Source organism: Carlito syrichta, unplaced genomic scaffold, assembly GCF_000164805.1.
Source record: "Carlito syrichta isolate Samal-C Ts95f unplaced genomic scaffold, Tarsius_syrichta-2.0.1 Scaffold92608, whole genome shotgun sequence".
In the NCBI taxonomy this organism is placed as follows: Eukaryota; Metazoa; Chordata; class Mammalia; order Primates; family Tarsiidae; genus Carlito; species Carlito syrichta.
Window position 1 is genome coordinate 96,064 of NW_007036704.1, and position 19,909 is coordinate 115,972.

The 19,909-nt window shown below is 39.7% G+C and overlaps 1 protein-coding gene across 1 annotated transcript in view; it reads right to left on the minus strand.

The window, feature by feature from the left end:
* Positions 1-1,043: 1,043 nt before the first annotated feature.
* The window catches only part of GNB4 (G protein subunit beta 4), a 34,545-nt gene continuing 15,679 nt past the window's right edge, over positions 1,044-19,909 (minus strand). The window contains exons 7-9 of the mRNA XM_008060465.1: positions 19,652-19,853; positions 11,004-11,220; positions 1,044-5,328 (exon numbers count right to left, since the gene is read on the minus strand). Coding sequence (XP_008058656.1) covers positions 5,222-5,328; positions 11,004-11,220; positions 19,652-19,853 — 526 coding nt within the window. The 3' untranslated portion in view covers positions 1,044-5,221. The remainder of the gene's footprint in view (positions 5,329-11,003; positions 11,221-19,651; positions 19,854-19,909) is intronic.

The window sequence follows — 19,909 nt, forward strand, 5'->3', positions numbered from 1 at the left end:
TTAGAGCAGCTCTCTGCCTTAGACATACAACTTAGAGGTACTCACCCCAGTGATCTTCCCTGGGCACAGAGAACTATATTCAGAGTGCCAAAGGGGAGCTTATTTTTGCTCTCTGCTTTAACTTGTAGTTCTGGGTGCCCCTACGTGGACTCATTTGATAACTAAGAAAAAAAGGACACTTTATCATGGAAAAATGTTAAACAAGGAAAAAAAGTAGCCAGGAAAGCATGACAAACTTCCATAGCCCATCACCCAGTGTCAGAAATTACCAACTCATGGCCAAGGTGGTTTTCTCTCTCCCATGTTACTTTGAAGTAAATTTAAAATAATCTTTAATTGTTGTTATTGGTATCTTTATTTTGATTTCCTCATTCATCCTCCCCTAAGGTTGTGGTGATGAAAGTTAGTAAAAACGTTTTTATCGATACCATAAGCAGAATTGGTTAAAGATTACACAAAAGGCAGGCCAGGCGTGGTGGCTCCCGCCTATAATCCCAGCACTTTGGGAGGCCGAGGTGAGGGGATTGCCTGAACCCACGGGTTCGAGACCAGCCTGGACAACCTGGTGATATCTTACCTCTACAATAAATCAAAAAATTAGCCGGGCTTGGTGGTACATGCCTGTAGTTCCAGCTACTTGGAAGGCTCAGGTGGAAGGATCACCTGAGCCCAGCGGGTCGAGGCTGTGGTGGCCGTGAGGCTGCCACTGCACTCCAGCCTGGGTGACAAAGTGAGACTGACTCAAAAAAAAAAAAAAAAAAATTATGCAAAAAGAAATGAAATTTTCCCAAGGAAGTTTCAGGAGTGGCTTTTGCTTTGTTAAGAAAATCCGTGGCCTTTTAACAAGCTGGAAGTTTATAGTACTAATAGGTCAGTAGCACTCCAGGCTCTTGCTTGCTTCACCATTCATTTTTCATTTAAAGCATTACCAATGTTTAGATAAAGGAATTAGACCTAAGCATGAAGTACTGGGCTAAGAGTTAAGTTCTGGGACTTTTAAAAAAATTCTTACTAAGAATTGACTTAAACATGGTACAATGAAATTGGGTTAAAAGCACTTTATTGATTACAGTATCAACTCACAGCAACATTATTTTACAAAGCCACTGTACAAATAAAGGAATGAATCTGTGAGAACGATCTAAGAATACTCAAGTCATGGTACAAATCCATAGTATATATGGTTTAAAACTTTTAGAAGGGCTTTAATCCAGCATGTTTACCTTTCCCATAATTAGATGTACTAACATTCAGTCAACTGACCATGAGGATGTAGAAACCACTCTAAGTGAAGAAAAACATTTCAGAATGCTTTAACAGGAAATTATTCTAATCAATTTTTAGAACACACTTTGATGGGGATGCCTTTGGATAAGAAAATGCAAATGCAAGTGTTCAGATGCTTCTTTGAAAAGAGAAAACAATAGGATAGAGCACCATTGTGTAAAAGACAGGCTTGAAATACCTACCAAGTATATATCACTGAAGTTCTATTAATTAATAAATACTGTATGATGTAAGATTTTGTTGGGGTGCATTTAACACCAGTTGAAACACCAGTCCCCCAACCCCCCCATAATGCTGTATTATCATAACTAATACAAAATCAGTAACTGGATTTACGAAAACAAAATTTTATCAACATGCAAACATCTGCTAAATACAAAGTGTACCATCAATTTTTGATTAATAAATTACTTGTTAAAATGCTAGCCTAGACATTCTATAAAGATTTTAGAGTACCTACTATTGTAACCACTGTTTTAAAATGACACTGAATTTGAGGCAGCTCAAAATGAACCATGGAAGGAGAACGACTCAATCTGAGGTGTGCTTTACATTCCACTTAACCCAACTGGAAAGTGTTCGTTCATCATGCAGCTCATAAGCAAGGTGGTCTCACCTGTGGGTGCTTTAAACCATTCTAACAGGAGTTGAGCGTTTAAAATTATGCTTCTCAAAATGGCAATAGGGAAAGAAGTTGAACGTATACTTAAGCACTTTTTTTCTTAAATGCCTGACTCAGACCCTGAAGATTTTAGAAAGAGCATCTTCATTGTTAAAAACAACAGACTCATCTTGGGGGCTGTTTCATCAGTTTCCCCAAGTTAAACACATAAACGATAAGCCACAAGTACTCAACCCTGTTATAATTTAAAATCAGAGACATTCGTATCAAAGCATAAGTTTGCCTGAACATTTTCATGTTTAAAACACGTAAGGTCTTAAGTTATTATTAAATCTAAAATATCAAGTGTTGGAAGAGCTCAGTTATATAATATTGGCACTGCATTTTTTTAAGCAATAGTTTCATTTTGTGACCTGGAGAAGTTGAGATCCATTTCTCTTTTAATAGGTTAACTTTAAAATTCCTGAACATATTCCAGAGGCACCTACATCAAGTATTTCAAGAAGACTAGCTACTATCATCGTGCGATATTGAATCAGCTCATCTGAGTCTAAAATGAGACTTGCTTACCAGGCACTTTCTGCTGAGAGATTAAGCCCAAGTCTTTGCCTCTGTGAAGACAGAATTCATCATGGTGTATTGGAATCACAACTAAAATTCGAGTCTATAAATCTCTAACAACATAGCTGCCAAAAATGAGGCCTGTCCATCAAAGTGGAGTAGAAAGTCTTGCTCATAGCAAGAAGTGCTTTCTTGGACAGATTTTGGGATGATTTGCTAAGCCGCATGGTGATCATATTGTTTTAGAAAATATGTATTTCTGGAATCTTCCCAGAGAGAAGAAATAGAATATGCACCTCTACAATATTCTTGTCAGTCAAAACATGACTTTTGACATGATACAAATCAACTGCTGAGGCACATTATGTTGAAATGTTTTCTATAAGGTAAAGAAGGAAAACTCACAGACATCAGATTACTGCAATATTCTTGATGGTGCAAATTCTTTACAACTAAACTCAGCCATCTTTCTCAGGCTTACAACGTCTCTACAAATTACATACTCTTATTTCTATCAGGGAGTCTTTGCACAACAACAGAATTAAACCATCAGTTCAACTCAAACTGTCAGTAAACAAGAATACTTAGCGATTGGAACCCCTATCACTAGAAAGCAAAGATTTAGCTTAGTAATCCGTGTGGTAATGAGGTTACTTTGTCACCATTTGGTTGTATATACAATTCACCACAAGTGTTTGACCGTGGTTAGTTTTTAGTTGCCTAATACATTTGTTAACTACTGGAATTGTTTTAAACACCTCTACACAAACTTTCAAATACATGTCCTTTTAAACTATATCAAGGCCATAGAATTCTTGTGGTCTACATGCCTGACTGACTAGACTGTCTTATTACAATAACTTTTAAGTGGAGAGGATATGCTCAAATATATGAGGTTATTTTTATGGATAACAGAAGTACTTTCTTGAATGGGATTTTGGAATGAACTGCTGAATTACATGGCAAATTTCCACCCTCTCTCCCTTTTTTTGGAAATACGTTCCTTTAAAATATTCTTGCCTTCTCTCAAGCTGCTCTTTATAAAGGGATATAAATAGCCCACAAATAAACATTAAAAACAAAGTTCATAGAAATCTCAACCAAAATATAAATATACATTCGCAACTGCCATCTCCAATACTGTATGCATCCTGTATCTTCATCTGCCTTTATCCATTTTATCCTCTTCTAATTATCAACTGGCAAAACTGATAGTGATATCATTACAGTTGATGCACATGTTAGTACATTCACAATATAAAAATGAAACTTTACAGATAAAATGTGGGGATATTTAGGTTAGGGTTACAGGTGATCCAATGTTAGCACAGACCCATCTGCACAGTAACTAAGTTACAAAACACAATGCACTTCTATATTCAGAATAGCCCGAGATTTCACCATTAAGCAAGCCTAACAATCTACTGTCAATCATTGATATTTATTTGTAAGAAAAAAAATCCAAGAGGAAAAGTATTTTTAATTTGGGGGCAGGAGGCATTCAAGTAATAGACACATTATATCACTGGCAAGCAGAGGAATTGCTTAATATATTCTCTGACTCCTTTTGCAATTGCTTTAGGAATTTTTCTTTTGGCTTTAACGTGGAATCAGATCTAGGCATTCTTTGAAGCAAAACCAGTATTTTGTGCGAAGGGAAGAAATATTACAGAAGCAAAAAGCTTAAATGTTTCCTTTTTAAAACTTAAAGGCATACACATTTTATATCATTTCATATTTTATATTACATGAACATAAAATTCATTAACCACCTTATAACAAATCAGTGCTAGCGATTGGTTAGATTTTACACTTTTCAAAACATAACACTATCAGACTATATTTCCCATCTAGATGTGTACTGAGAGAGAACACTGGAAAAGATCCTTCAGATGCAGGGACAATCCAAGTGTTTATCAGACTTCTGAAATATAAGTACACTCTACAAACTTAGTTCCAGACTATGAAATCAACAGGAAAGTCCAACTATTCAGAGGGCTATTCAAAATGTCAAAGAATCATAACCAGGCTTTTAAAATGCCAAGAATCATTTGTATGCTATTATTATCTACTTTTCACTAATAAGATACATTCTAATGAAGTTTCTTATGTATGTCTAAAATGTCAGTGAAATCTCTCATCCTTGGCCTTCATATTCAGTCCCTTCGGAGGACTGAAAATCAGCATTTTGTGTATATCGATTGTATGGCGCCGGATGCATGAGAAACTCCTGACTCTCCTTAGAGGTATCTTTTCTTAAACAGTAAGCCATTAGGATCTTTTTAGATGAAAAGGAATGCCAGAATGCAAAGGCCTTTGCTTCACATTAAGTACACACAGAGTATCACTTCCATCTAGTACTGTGCCTGCTTCTTCCATTAGAAAACTCAAAAACACGGCATTTCTTGTGTATACAGATTCTAAAATTAGTTCTTAAAAATGCACACACACAAAGATGAGCTGCTATAGTGTGTACATTCTGTTCTACACAAAGAAAAGAGATTCAGTATGCACATCATTCATCAAGGAAAAATTAACCCAATTCCTCAAATTAATACATTGACCTCAGCAGGCCTTTTTTTTTTTTTTTTTTACTTTTTTTGGGGGGGAGAGTTTACTGAAAGCTTTTCGTATATAATAATCTCAATAGAAAAATCTTCACCTGGAAATATAAGGTAGGATTTTTTTCACAGCTATATGCTGTAGCATTGATTTCTCCAGATATTGATGGAGAAAATATGTATGACACTGTTAATTCCAGATTCTAAGAAAACTGTCCCAAGAGCCTGTTGCCACAGCCATGCCATCTTCGGTTACACCCAGGCAGCTGACACGGTTGTCATGACCAGCAAGGACACCTGAAAAAAAAGTTTGGTAGAAAGTTAGGAGAGTTTTAGAATTAAACAAGTATATACATAAAAATCTAAAAGGGTACTTAAATGCCAACCATCCAAACGGAGCATGGTGACGCACACCTATAATCCCAGCACTTTGGGAGGCCAAGGGGGGAGGACTACTTAAGTCCAAGAGTTTGAGACTAGCCTGGACAACACGGTGAGGCCTCATCTCTACAAAATTAAAAAAAAAAACAACCAGCCAGTATGGTAGTGCATGCCTGTAGTCCCAGCTGGGATCCTGAACAGGCAGGAGGATCACTTGAGCCCAGAAGTCTGAGGCTGTGGTGAGCCTTATGGCCTGGGCACAAAGTGAGACCTTGTCTCAAAACAAACAAAAAAAAAAAACAGTTTGATAGCCCACTATTTAAGAAAAAAATTAATTAAAAAAACTGGCCAGGTTCGGTGGCTCAGCCTGTAATCTCAGCACTTTGGGAGGCTGAGGCGAGAGGATTGCCTGAGCCTGTGGGTTCGGGACCAGGCCGGGTAACTTGGTGACACCTCGTCTCTACAAAAAAAAAAAAAAAAATTAGCCTGGCATGGTAGTGTGCACCTGTAGTTCTGGCTACTTGGAAGGCTAAGGTGGAAGGATCACCTGAGTCCAACAGGTCAGCACTGGGGTGGCTGTGAGCGTGCCACTACACTCCAGCCTGGGAAGCAGAGTGAGACTCCAACTCAAAAAATAAATAAATAAAAAGTTCCTCTGAGTGGGGACACTGAGGTAAGGGGTAAGCTGGACATATTCGTAAAACATATCTTCTTATGTTACTTGAATTTTTGACACGTATCGATTTGTGTTTTTAATTTTTGAAAAATAATTTCATAATTAATCTTTCTTATATCTAGGAAAACAGATGTAAACATTTATTCTACATTGCTAATAAGTTCATGATAGTTCAAATTTTGCTACTGAGCTATGCTATTTTCAACAAAAATAAAATTTTTGTTGTTGTTCACTACAGCCTCCATCGCCTGGACTCAGGCAATCTCCCACCTCAGCCTCCCAAATACCTGGCTAACTTTGTTATTTTTTCAGAGACCAGGTCTCGCCATGTTGCCCAGGCTGGTCTTGAACTCCTAGGCTCAAGCAGTCTCTCGCCTCGGCCTCCTAAAGTGTTGGGATTACAGGTGTGAGTCACTGCACCAAGCCCAAAACCAAAATTTTAAAGGAAGTTCAATGAAGTAGCCTTTTACAAGAACAACAAAGCCATAAGAATAAAACAGCCTGTAATCGCAGCACTTCGGGAGGCCGAAATGAGTGGACTGCCTGAGCCCGCAGGTTTGAGACCTGCCTGGGCAACGTGACAAGACCTCATCTCTACAACAAATCAAAAATCAGCCGGGCGTGGTAGCACGCGCCTGTAGTTCCAGCTACTCGGAAGGCTGAGGCGGAAGGATCGCCGGAGCCCAGCAGGTCGAGGCTGCGGTGGCTGGGAGCGGCCACTGCACTCCAGTCTGGGCGACAGAGTGAGACTCCGACTCAAAAAAAAAAAAAAAAAAAAAAAGAATATAACCTCCAAAAATACCAACATAATTTATTTACTTTCTTCTGTTAACTACCAAACAGTGGAATGTCGTTGGTTATAACTTTCTCAAATTCATCTTGTTTTAGTTTCTTTTGCATACTGAAATTAAACTCACTTGATATCCTGATCACCACACTGGATAAAATAAAATATTCCCAATATTTGGGGGAAGAAATAAATATACAGATTAAAAAGGAAAACTAGGATATATGAAATTCTCAAAATTTTTTTTAATATACCACATTTGAGTCCATATTAACTCTCTCTATATTTAAGCATATTACTTTCACATTTTGTCTAACTCCTGATGTTCTCCAGTATGGCAATGTTTAGCACCGGACAAACTCACCATCATGGGTTGAACAAAACATGAGCGCTGTGGCTGATACTCCAAGCCACACTGGAAAGGAATGAATGAGCAATTCACAAGTTGGGATTCAACCCAGGTAAAGGTTCTAATCTAGCCAACTTGCAACCAGCTTTAAGCAAAGCAAAACTAAAACCCAAACATCTATTTAAAATGGGGAAAGAAACAGCTTTATTTTGTTCTGGATACTAATTTATTCAATCCCAGCAAAATACTTAATACCTTAAAAAAATAAGTGGCTTTGGGCAACAATTCCAAAAATCCACTTGCAAAGTGCAAAACTATGAACCCTGTGGTCTCTTAGGAGAGGTGGTAGAAAATGGTTCCCAGAAATGTTGGCATTGTGTCTCTTCCCGCAGAAACTGTCTAGGGGCTTAAAAGGGTGAGAACATAAAGTCACAGCACAGTGAGACGACGACAGCTCACTGTCACAGCAAGCAATGGCAGCAGAAGTCTGCAAGCTGGATGGTGGTAACTGTGTTAGTGCATCCCAAAACACTGATTTCAAAACGAGTGATCTAGTAAGCAAGAGGCAAAATCACACAGCAGCACCTGCAAGAGTACCCCTACAGTGGAACCAGGTATCACTGAAACCAGACAGGGGCAGGGACAGGGCAAAACCAGATCGCACCAGAAAGTGTTCCTGAGCTAGTAAGACTCCCCATGCGCCGTGCTCCTCTACTCTGCAGGGTGACTGATCACCAGGTGCCTCAAAAATAAAAAAAGAAAGAAAACAAGCACAGATGAGACTGGTACAAATGTGCTGAAAATGGGGAGTAAAGGAAGTTTACTAGCTAACCGTTGTGGCCCTCGGTTTTTCTTTTGAAATCAGCCCCAAGCTGGCTGCCGACATCTACACCCCCGGCCAGAGAGCAGAAGGCCACCTCACGGCTATGACCAGCCCGCAGAAAAAGGCCAAGAGACGCAGCACACGTTCCCCGTGCGTGCCTGGCCAGACAGCCTTCGGTGGGGCCTATGATCAGCACACTGGCAGTTTTAGTGCCTCTTAAGTATGAAGAAGAAACTAAGACCCTATTATGGAAGGGCTAAAAAAAGGGGGGGGGGATAATCACCAGACTTTTAAGGAAATGTTCTAAAAATAAGGACAGGGGACTAAAAAAAAATAAAGAAAAACACCAACTCAGAAACACAGAGGACTACGCTTGAAGAAGAAAAGTTTATTTTTTATTTATTTTTTGAGTCAGGGTCTCACTCTGTTGCCCAGGCTGGAGTGTGGTGGCACGCTCCCAGCCACCACAGCCTCAAACTGCTGGCCTCAAGCAATCCTTCTGCCTCAGCCTTTCAAGTAGCTGGAACTATAGGTACATGCCACGATGCCTGGCTAATTTTTTGATTTACTGTAGAGATGAGGTCTTGCCATGTTGCTCAGGATGGTCTTGAACCTGAGCTCAGGCAATCCTCTCACCTCTGCCTCCCAAAGTGCTGGGATTACAGGTGTGAACCACCACTCAGCCAGCAGTAGACACTTTTTTGTGTGTGTGTTAGAGTCTCACTCTGTCAGCCAGGCTAGAGTGTGTTGGCATGCTCACAGCCACTCCAGCATCAACCTGCTGGGCTCAGGTGGTCCCTCCATCTCAGCCTTCCAAGTAGGCAGAACTACAGGCATGCACCACTACGCCTGGCTAATTTTTTTGATTAGGTCAAGATGAGGTCTCGCCAAGTTGCCCAGGCTGTTCTCCAACCCATGGGCTCAGGCAATCCCCTCACCTTGGCCTCCCAAAGTGCTGAGATGACAGGTTTGAGCCACCATGCCTAGCCCAACACCTAAGAAGTCACAACTATGTAAACACTGAATGTTGTTCTAAACAAAATTTACCATATGAAAAAAACTGGTTGGGAAGGATGTACCTGGCAGTAGCAGGGATGTTAAAGCCAAGCCCTCATTAACATCCATAATAACAATCCAACCATGATAGAGCCTGAATGTTTAAAAAGAAAAAAAAAGTGACAGCAATACAGGATTTTTTTTTATTTAAAGACATGTAAGCAGCCGGGTTCAGTGGCTCGGCCTATAATCCCAGCACTTTGGGAGGCCGAGGCGAGTGGATTGCCTGAGTCCGCGGGTTCGAGACCTGCCTGGGCAACTTGGCGAGACCTCATCTCGACAATAAATCAAAAAATTAGCTGGGCGTGGTAACGCACACCTGTAGTTCCAGCTCTTTGGAAGGCTGAGGCAAAAGGATCGCCAGAGCCCAGCAGGTCGAGGCTGCGGTGACCGGGATCGTGCCACTGCCCCTTAGCCTGGGCGACAGAGTGAAATTCTAACTCAAAAATAAAACAAAAGCAAAAAATAAAATAAAAAATAAAAAAATCAGACACCAAGCCGGGCTCGGTGGCTCAGCCTATAATCCCGCACTTTGGGAGGCTGAAGTGAGTGGATAACCTGAGCTCATGGGTTCGAGACCCACCTGGGCAACTTGATGAGACCTCGTCTCTACAATAAATTTAAAAAATCAGCGGGACATGGTAGCACGCGCCTGTAATTCTGGCTACTCGGAAGGCTGAGGCGGAAGGATCGCCGGAGCCCAGCAGGTCGAGGCTGTGGTGGCCGGGAGCGGCCTCTGCACTCCAGTCTGGGTGACAGAGTGAGACTCCAACTCAAAAAAATAAAATAAAATAAAATAAAATAAAATAAAATAAAATAAAGACATGTAAGCAAGCTGGCGCCTCACACCTGTGATAATTCCAGCTACTCTGGAGGCTGAGGTGGGAGAACTGCTTGAGACCAGGAGTTTTTTGAGACCAGCCTGAGCAACACAGTGAGACCCTGTCTCCACAAAAGAGAAAAAGAGCAAGACATAAGTAAATACCTAAAAGTAGCTACATTCAGAACAGAAAATATAAATTGGGGTAAAAAGACTTGTGTATTTTGGTAACAAGCCTTACAAGAATATTGATTTCTTCAAATATAATTAAAATTATTTTTGAGACAGGGTCTTGCTCTGTTGCCCAGGCTAGAGTGCAGTGGCATGATCATAGTTCACTGTAGCCTCAAACTCCTGGGCTCAAGTGAACCTCCTACCTCAGCCTCTTGAGTAGCTGGGACTGTAGGCACACACCACCATGCTTGGGCTAATTTTAAAAATTTTTTCGTAGAGACAGGGTCTCACTACGTTGTTCAGCTGGTCTTGAACTCTTGGGTTCAAGGGATCTGCCTGCCTCAGCCTCTCAAATTGCTGGGATTACAAGTGCGAGCCACTGTGCCCAGCCCATTTTTTAAGTATAATTTTGATTCAAAATTTTTTAAATAATTACTCTGTAGAATTTGTGATTCACGACAGCCCCCAGAATGGCTTAATGTATAGTCGAATGCTGTGGAACTTACAGGAGAGGACTCAGAGTATGGAACTAAGGGGAGAAAACAGGTCTCTGTTCTGTCCCACCACTATCTGTTCCGAAGGAAGACAAACACTGCAGGTATGATGTTTCCTATCCACTTATGAGAAAACTGTAATTTGTAACAAACCACAATGAATCATATTCACACTGACCTTTAATACTGCAACTTACCAAACACGAAAATACATAAAACTCTTCAGAAGACAAAAATATAAATATGGTTTATGGACTATAATGCACCCAGAGGGGAATGACTAGGAACATGAATGAGAACCACTGGGTCGCCACTTTCCACAGCTCTGGAACGACCATGGAGGCCCAGGAAACTCCTGCAGGGAGCCTCTATGCTTCCTGAGATGAGGACCTACTGTGGGCTTCTCACTCACCTGCACGATCTCCTTTCAGCGTGTCCCACACGTTGCAATTGAAGTCGTCATAACCAGCTAACAGGAGACGCCCACTTTTTGAGAAGGCCACGGAAGTGATTCCACAGATGATATTGTCATGGGAATACAGTAACAACTCTTGGTCTGCACGAAGGTCAAAGAGCCGGCAAGTGGCATCATCAGAGCCAGTGGCAAATGCATAACCATTCGGGAAAAACTAGAAAGAAAAGCAGATCTATTTATTCCATGGATGTACACAAAAACCCTGGGAGACAGTGTAATAGCAGACTTTGCGGTAAGACAGACCCAGACTCAAATTCCAACTTTGCTACTTGCTAGGCGAGTGATGTTGGCACAAAAGAGTCTTGGCATTTTGGGCCTGCTTCCATAGTAGAGTATTGGTTAGGATTGAACAGAATCACACATACAAAGTGCACAGCCCACTTTTCAGCACACAGCGAAAACAGACGCTGGCTCTGGTTCTCCACACAGCCAAGTTTTACCATCTCTAGAAAGGGCACGTGAGTATATGTGCATGGCTATGGCAGAATGAGTGATGGAGATTACAGGTTTATAACCCTTATGGGCTAATGTGGACCCCTTGGGACAGTTGTTTTTCAGATTTCAGCAAGGCAATATACTGCATATTCAGCAAAACCTAAAATATGGCACTGAATGCAATATGTCTATTAAATCAATATTATTGAACTACATTATTGAAACCCTCAATGTCTTACTTTTTGCCTTCTTAGGATATCAGTATTTCCAAGTTGTATATTAAAGTCCCCTACACAATCACATTTTGGGTCGATTTCTCCTTGCATTTTTTTTTTTTTTTGCTTTATGCATTTTGAAGATAGAGCTTCACTATGTCCTTTTTATTAACATAAAACTTCTCATTTATAGTTTTTGCTTCAATTCTACTTTGTCAAATAGTAATATAAAAATACTAGCTGGGTGCAGTGGCTCACACTTGTAATCCCAGCACTTTGAGAGGTTGAGGCAGGAGGATTGCCTGAGCACAGGAATTTGAGCCTAGGGAAACATTGAGAATCTTCGTCTCCACAAAAACCAAAAAACAGTTGGACGTGTTGGCATGTGCCTGTAGTCTCAGCTATTCCAGATAATGAGGCAGAAGGATCACCTGGGTCCAGGAGGTTAAGGCTGCAGTGAGCTCTGATCGAGTCCCTACACTCCAGCCTAGGTGACAGAGTGAGATCCCAATTCAAAATAATAATAATAACTATTATTATTATTTTTTATTATTATTAAAGATTTCTTTCCAGTTTATGGCTTGCCCACTCTTTTATTTTGACTTTTAGCTTTCTTGGGCCATTTTATTTTAGATGTGTTTCTTTTAAACATTGGCAGTTCAATTTATTCTTTTTTTTAATCTTTTGTTGTTGTTGTTGTTGTTGGAGTGTGTCTCACTCCATCGCCCAGGCTGGAGTGCAGTGACACGCTCACGGCTACCCCAGCATCGACCTGCTAAGTTCCAGTGATCCTTTCGCCTCATCCTTTCAAGTAACCAGAACTATAGGCACATGCTACCACGCCCAGCTAATTTAATCTTTTTTGGGGGGACAGGATCTGGCTCTGTATGTCCAGCAGGTCTTGGATCATAATGTGCCTCCCTTAACACACAGCAAATATTATTCAGGAGCCTTTTAGCAATGTCTGTTGAGAAAAAATGTGAAGACTAGCCTGATTTTTTAATCTTTTATACCCAAGCAATTTGCTTTTTTTTCCCCTGATCTTTTTATTTTTTAGATCAGAAAATATAGTTTATTTAGAAAGTAAAAGAGAGAGAGAGAGAGAGAGAGAGAGAGAGAGAGAGAGAGAGAGAAGATTCACCTCCCCAAGGTAGGAGAGGGGGCCAAAGCTCCCTCATCTTTTGATATTCTAAATTCAACAGGATACATCTGTGTTGGTTTCTTTTAATTACTTTTTAAAAAAGTACTTTAAAGACTCTTCAGACCTTGAATCAATTTCCTTCTTCAACTAAGATAATTTTTTTAAAAATTGTTTCTTGGCTTCACTGTTTTCCGCCAAAATGGAGTAACTGTGATTGGGTTTACTCCATGCTAAAAAAAACACATACAAATAAATGAAACATGTTTAAAGGCACTGGATATCAGTCAACAAAGAAGAGTGGCCTCTGAGATGAGATCTGGCGTGTGCAGGCTGGTAAGGCCATAGCAAGAGTAGCCTCTGAGAGGTAAGAAGTAAATAAGCAGTTGTAACTGCTCCATCTTGACTCCTGGAGAAGGTCAACAGGGCATGGCACCGGGCAAGGGAACGCAGGTGGAGACTAGCCCTCCCACAGGTGAGGAGACAGCACAGGAAACCCACAGCAGCCAGAGGTCACAGAAGAGTGTGCCGGAGAGGACAGAGCCTAACAAAGAGAACCTTCAGGAGGCATGAGGAGCACCTCCAGGTATTCAGAGGTGTGAGAGAAAGCTGCTCAAGCAGAGAAACAAACACCCAAAAAAATTTCAGGAGGCAAACCCTGGTGTCCTGGTGTTTACACAGGACCAAGAATAATGCCTATTCCCACCAGCCAGGGAGACACCTAAAAATACATGGAAAAAAACTCATCATTTCTAGAAAAGAATGATCATAAGGGCATTTTGCCTCACTCATGGGGCAAAATTAAGCATACACTAAATGCAGCTCGGGTCCCATCTAACAAGATGTAAATGCAAAACCTGGAATGACCAAATTATTTCCAAATAACTAGGCCAGCGTATGTCCCAGAAAAAACCTAAATAATATTTATATGAATACATCATTATTTAGCATACAACAAGGTGAAATTCACAATGTCTGGTATCTAATAAACAGTTGCCAGACATACCAAAAAAAAAAAAATAGAGCCCAGAAGATGTCACAGAAGATAGAATTAACAAAGTTAAGTACAAGGGCTGGGATGGAAAGTTCACTGGATAGGCTTAATAGCAGATTAGACACTGCAGAAGACAAAAGTGATGAGCTTGAAGACAAACAGTAGGACCCATCCAAAACAAAATACAGAGAGGAAAAAACCCTGAAAAACAAAATAAACATCAGTGAACTATGGGAAAACTTCAAGTGGCTTACTACCTACGTAACTGAAGTCTCAAAGAAGGGAAGAAGAGAGCAGGCAGAAAAAAAACATTTGACTAATAATGGCTGAAAAATTTCTAAACTTGATGAAAACTGTAAATCCACAGATCCAAGCACAAGAAACATGCAGAAAAGTAGACAAAGATACATGATAATCAAACTGCATAGAAACAATGATAAAGAGAAAATATGAAAGCAGCTGAAGGAGAACAAAGAATACATTATGTACAAATGTGACAAAGATAAGGATGACAGTACATTTCACATCTATACCAACATAAACCAGAAGACAATGAAATAATAGCTTCACAATGCCAAAAGAAAACAACTGTCAACCAGTGAAAATATCTTTTAAGGCCGGGCTCCATGGTTCAGCCTGTAATCCCAGCACTTTGGGAGGCCGAAGTGAGTGGATTGCCTAAAACCACGGGTTTGAGGCCAGCCTGGGCAACTTGGCAAGACCTCATCTCTACAATAAAAAAAAGAAAAGAAAAAAAAAATTAGCTGGGCGTGGTAGCATGCACCTGTAGTTCCAGCTACTTAGAAGGTTGAGGTGGAAGGATCACCGGAACCCAGCAGGTCGACAATGGGTTAGTCATGAGTGTGCCACTGCACCCCAGCCTGGGTGATGAAGTGAAACTCCAACTCACAAAAAAAAAAAAAAAAGGAAGAAAATATCTTTTAAAAACAAAAGCAAAATAAAGACTTCTTTAGACATATAAAAACTAAAAGACTTTTGCAGACCTGCACTACAAGAAGTATAAAGGAAGACCTTCAAGTAGAAGGAAAATACAGATGGAAATCTGGATCTATACACAAAAGAATGAGAACAGAAAATGGCAACTATATAAGTAAATTTAAAAAATTTTTTTTCTTATTTAAATCTTTCTAAAAATAGGCCGGGAGCGGTGGCTCATGCCTGTCTGTAACCCCAGCACTTTGGGAGGCCGAGGCGGGTGGATTGCTTGAGTCCAAGAGTTTGAGATCAGCCTGGGCAACATAGCAAAACCTTGTCTCTACGAAAAATAAAAATACTAGCTAGATGTGGTGGTGCACACCTCTAGGATGCTGAGAAGGATGACCTGAGCCCAAAAGGTCAAGGCTACTATGAGCTGTGATCATGCCACTGCACTTCAGCCTGCAAGACCAAGTGAGAACCTGACTCAAAACAAAACAAAAACAAAAACAAAACCCTCTCTAAAAATAATCAGCTGTTGAGTTGTGATGTTTATCACACACATAGAACTATAATGTATGATAACAACAGCATAAAAGGTGGGAGGGAAGAAAAGGGGGTCTGTTGTGAGGTTCTTATCTATCTATAAAGTGGTGAGTCACCAGAAAATAGATGCCATCAGCTATAGGTGTATACCACAGACCCTACAACAACCACTAAAAGAAGAGATTACTAATATGCCAAAAAAGGAAAAGAAATGGACTTGTAAGAATATTAACTTAAAAGAAGGTAGAGAAAAATGATAAGGAAGCAAAGACTAGATAGGACAAATAAAGAGCAAGATGGTGAATTTAAGCCCAACCATGGCAATAATCACATAAAATGCAAATGGTCTAACCAGTAAAAAGCAGAAATCATCAGACTATAAAAAAGCAGAATCAATTGCTGCCTACAAAAAACTCACTTTAAATATAAAGACACAAATAGGTTAAAAGGAAGGAAAAATGACATACCTACACTAATACTAATCAAAAGAAAGCTGGAGTAGCTTTACTAATATCAGACAAAATTTTCATGGCAAATATCTTCAGGGGTAAAGAGGGTCATTTCATAATGCGAAAAGAATTCATCAAGAGGATATAACAATCCTAAAGATTCATGTTTTGAAATATACATATATGAAGTGAAAACTAATAGATTTCAAGAAGAAAGAGACAATGCACAAGTATTGTCAGAGATTTCAACACCTCTCTCTCAGTAATTAACAGAACAGACAAAAATCAGTTAAGGATACAGAAGACTTGAGTAATACTATCAACCAATTTGACCTGATATTTATAGAACATTTCACATAATAACTGGAGAATACAGATTCCTTTCAAGTACATATGTAACAGACTAAGACAGACCATATTCTGGGCCATAAGACAAGTTTCATAAAATTAAAGAGTTTAAATCAAGCAAAGCATATTCTCTGACCACAATGGAACTAAATGAAAAATTAACAAAAATAAAGCTATCTAGTGAATCATAATATTTGAAAACTAAATAAGACACATGTAAATCATTTATGGGTCAAAGAAGAAATCAAAAGGAAAATTGGAAATACTTTTGAGCTTAATGAAAAAATAAAACTATAACACATCAAAATATGCAGAATGCAGCTTAAAGCAATGCTTAGAAAAAAATTTATGGCTTTAAACTCCAATATCAGAAAAAACAAGTTTTGGACCAATGACATCAGCTGGCATATTTTAAGAAACTATAAAAGAAAAGTAAATAAAACCCAAGTAAACAGTGGAAAAGAAGTAATTGAGATCAAAGTGGAAAAAAAATCGATGAAACAGAAAACGACAGAGAAAATAATTCAGACAAAAGCTCGTTCTTTGAGAAGATAAGTGAAACTGACAAACCTCTAGCCAGATATATCAATTTTCTAGGATGGTTGTAACAAAGCACCACAAGCTAGGTGGCTTAAACAAAAGAAATCCATTGCCTCCCAGTGCTGGAGGCTTAGAAGCTTAAAACTGAGCTACCAAGGGCTCTGAGAGAAGGACCAGCCAGACTCCCTCCTTGGCTTATAGACAGCTATCTTTTCCCTGTGTCTCTTCACATCATCTTCCCTGGATGCTTGACTGTCTCCAAATTTCTTCCTTTCATAGGGACACCAGTCGCACTGGATGAGCGCTACCCAGTCCAGTGTGACCTCATTTCAACTAGTTACATCTGCAGAAACCTTTATTTTTAAGTAAGGTCACATTCCGAGGAACTGGGGCTTAGTACTTCAACATATAAGTTTTAGATGAGCACAGTTCAGCCCCCAGCACCAGACTATTCTGGACAAAAGTAAAACACAAGTTACCAACATCCTGAATGAGAAGGAGGAGATCCTAGAAATTCTAGATATCAAAATACTAATAAGGGAATATTACAAACAACTTTAAACCAATAAGTATGGCAATGTAGATGATATTGATAATTTCATCTGTGAAAATGAAAAAAAAACCATTATATAGTATCTTTGTTTGAACCATTTGATTCCAAAAGGAAGCCTCTATGTTTACTTATATTTTAATAAAGATGGTACTAATGTCTTGGCCAAAAAGAAGAAGAAGAAGAAGAAGAAGAAAGAATCTATCAATGTGAATTCACAATTTTAAAAGCCTGAAAAAAGAAAAGCCACATGATCATCTCAAAAGATGGAGAAAAAGCATCTAATATAATTCAACACCTGTTCCTGATAAAAGTTTAGCAAATTAGGAATTGAGAGAACATCCTCAACCTGACAAAAGTAATGGGACGAGAAATGGAGAGGGTCAGGTCCGCCTCCTCTAAGACTCTGTTATTCCAACCGGGTTGTCCTGAGGGAAGGGCAGGGGGCGGGCGACCAAAGCATTTACTTTCTTTTTTTTTTTTGAGTCGGAGTCTCACTCTGTCGCCCAGACTGGAGTGCAGTGGCCGCTCCCGGCCACCACAGCCTCGACCTGCTGGGCTCTGGCGATCCTTCCGCCTCGGCCTTCCGAGTAGCTGGAACTACAGGCGCGCGCTACCAGGCCCGGCTAAGTTTTGATTTATTGTAGAGATGAGGTCTCGCCAAGTTGCCCAGGCGGGTCTCGAACCTGTGGGCTCAGGCAATCCAGTCACCTCAGCCTCCCAAAACGTGGGATTACAGGCTGAGCCACCGAGCCTGGCTAAAGCATTGACTTTCTCTGACGATCTCTCTGATGATCTCTACATAATCAAGGCAAAAAATTACTTCCAGTGTATGCATGATAAAGACTGCCAATCTTTTCCCACAAAATATCTTCTTGTAAAATAAGAATGTTTCTTACACATCTACTCCGTGACAACTATGATACTTTTGAAATTTGTATCATATGTGTACACTTTGGCATCTGATCTACTTAGAGCCATTTACCTAACTCAAGCAGTATTCCGTCTTCTTTTTACACCCCTCTCCTCAATTCTGACCATTTGAAAATCATTTTGTCATTTCATTTTTTTTTTTTTCCAGTTTGGGTCTCACTTTGTCTCTCACTTTGTCTCACTTTGTCACTCAGTCACTTTGTCATTCACTTGTCACTCATGGCTCACTGCAGCTTTGACCAACTGGGCTCAGGCGATCTTTCTGTCGTAGGCTCCCAAGTAACTGGAACCACAGGTAACTGGTGTGTCACCATCCCTGGCTAATTTTGATTTTTTTGTAGATATTAAGCCTTACAGTGTTGCATAGGCTGGTCTCCACTTCCTGGGTTCAACTGATGCTCTTGCTTCAGTCTCTCAAAGTGCTGAGTGTGAACCACCACACCCGGCTAATTGTCATTCTAAATGTTACTTTCACTTTGCCTTAACTTATAAACACATATGACTAGTTAATCCTCATATGCACTGAGTATTTTTTATCTGGCTTAATCTACTTGTGACTATCTGTCTCATTTTTTTTGGTTTTGTTTTTGTTTTTTTGGTGTCTCATTCTGTCACCCAGGCTGGAGCACAGTGGCACAATCATGACCATCATGGCTCACAGCAGCCTTGACTTCCTGGGCTCATGCAATCCTTCCACCTCAGCATCCAGAGTAGCTGAGACTATAGCCATGTCACCACTCTCAACTAATTTTTAAATTTTTTGTAGAGATGAGGTTTTACTATGTTGCCTAGACTGTTCTTGAACTCCTGGGCTCAAGCAATTCGCCTTCCTCAGCCTCCCGAAGTGCTGGAATTAACAGGTATGAGCCACCACACCCAGCCTAGTTTTTTTTAAATTTTTTAAACTATGAAGTCACTTATAATTTATACCATTTACTATCTAATACATAATTTCATTTAGTTTCCACACCACTCTGTTATTTGTGGTATTATTAATCTCTACTTTAAAAACTGAAGAATCTGTGCTTCACAAAGATTAAGTAGCTTGATTAGTCTCACACAGCTAGTTAATGGTAGAACTAAGATCAGATCCCAGATCTGGCTGACTTCAAAAGCTATATTCTTCACACTAAACAGTTGCCTTTTTTGACGTTATTGTTCTCTCCTTGGGTTATTCCTTTTGTTCTCAAAGATACGAGACTTTTTTCTCTTCTACACTTACAATTGTAGACATTCATGACATCCTGTTTCCTCAAGGTGATCTATCCCTCTGAGACGCCAACTCAAAAAAAAGTTACTGTTCGCCAGCAAATAAAGACTTTGGCTTATAAATGGAAGCTTTCTTATTAAAAAAAAAGTCAACTCTTTTATTGGAGATTCAAAGTTATAAGAGAACATTATATATAAGACCCATTGAAGGCAATCTGTTGTTAAAATCATGCCACAGAGTTCAACACTTTCAATGCGTAATAATCTTTCTCTGGAAATGTTATTCACTTACACTGACGGCATTAATATCTGAAACATGTCCCGTAAAAGACTGTCTACACATTCCATCTCGAATATCCCATAATTTGGAAGAGGCATCACAAGCACCAGAGACAAAAGTCTTCTTGTCAGGACTCAGAGAAATACTCATCACATCTCCAGAATGTCCAGTGAACGTGGTGGTCTGCTGGGCAGTTTCAATGTCCCATAAAGCACTATCATTAGAAATAAATAAAAATATGTAGGATTATTATCCCCTCTTACATCAGTT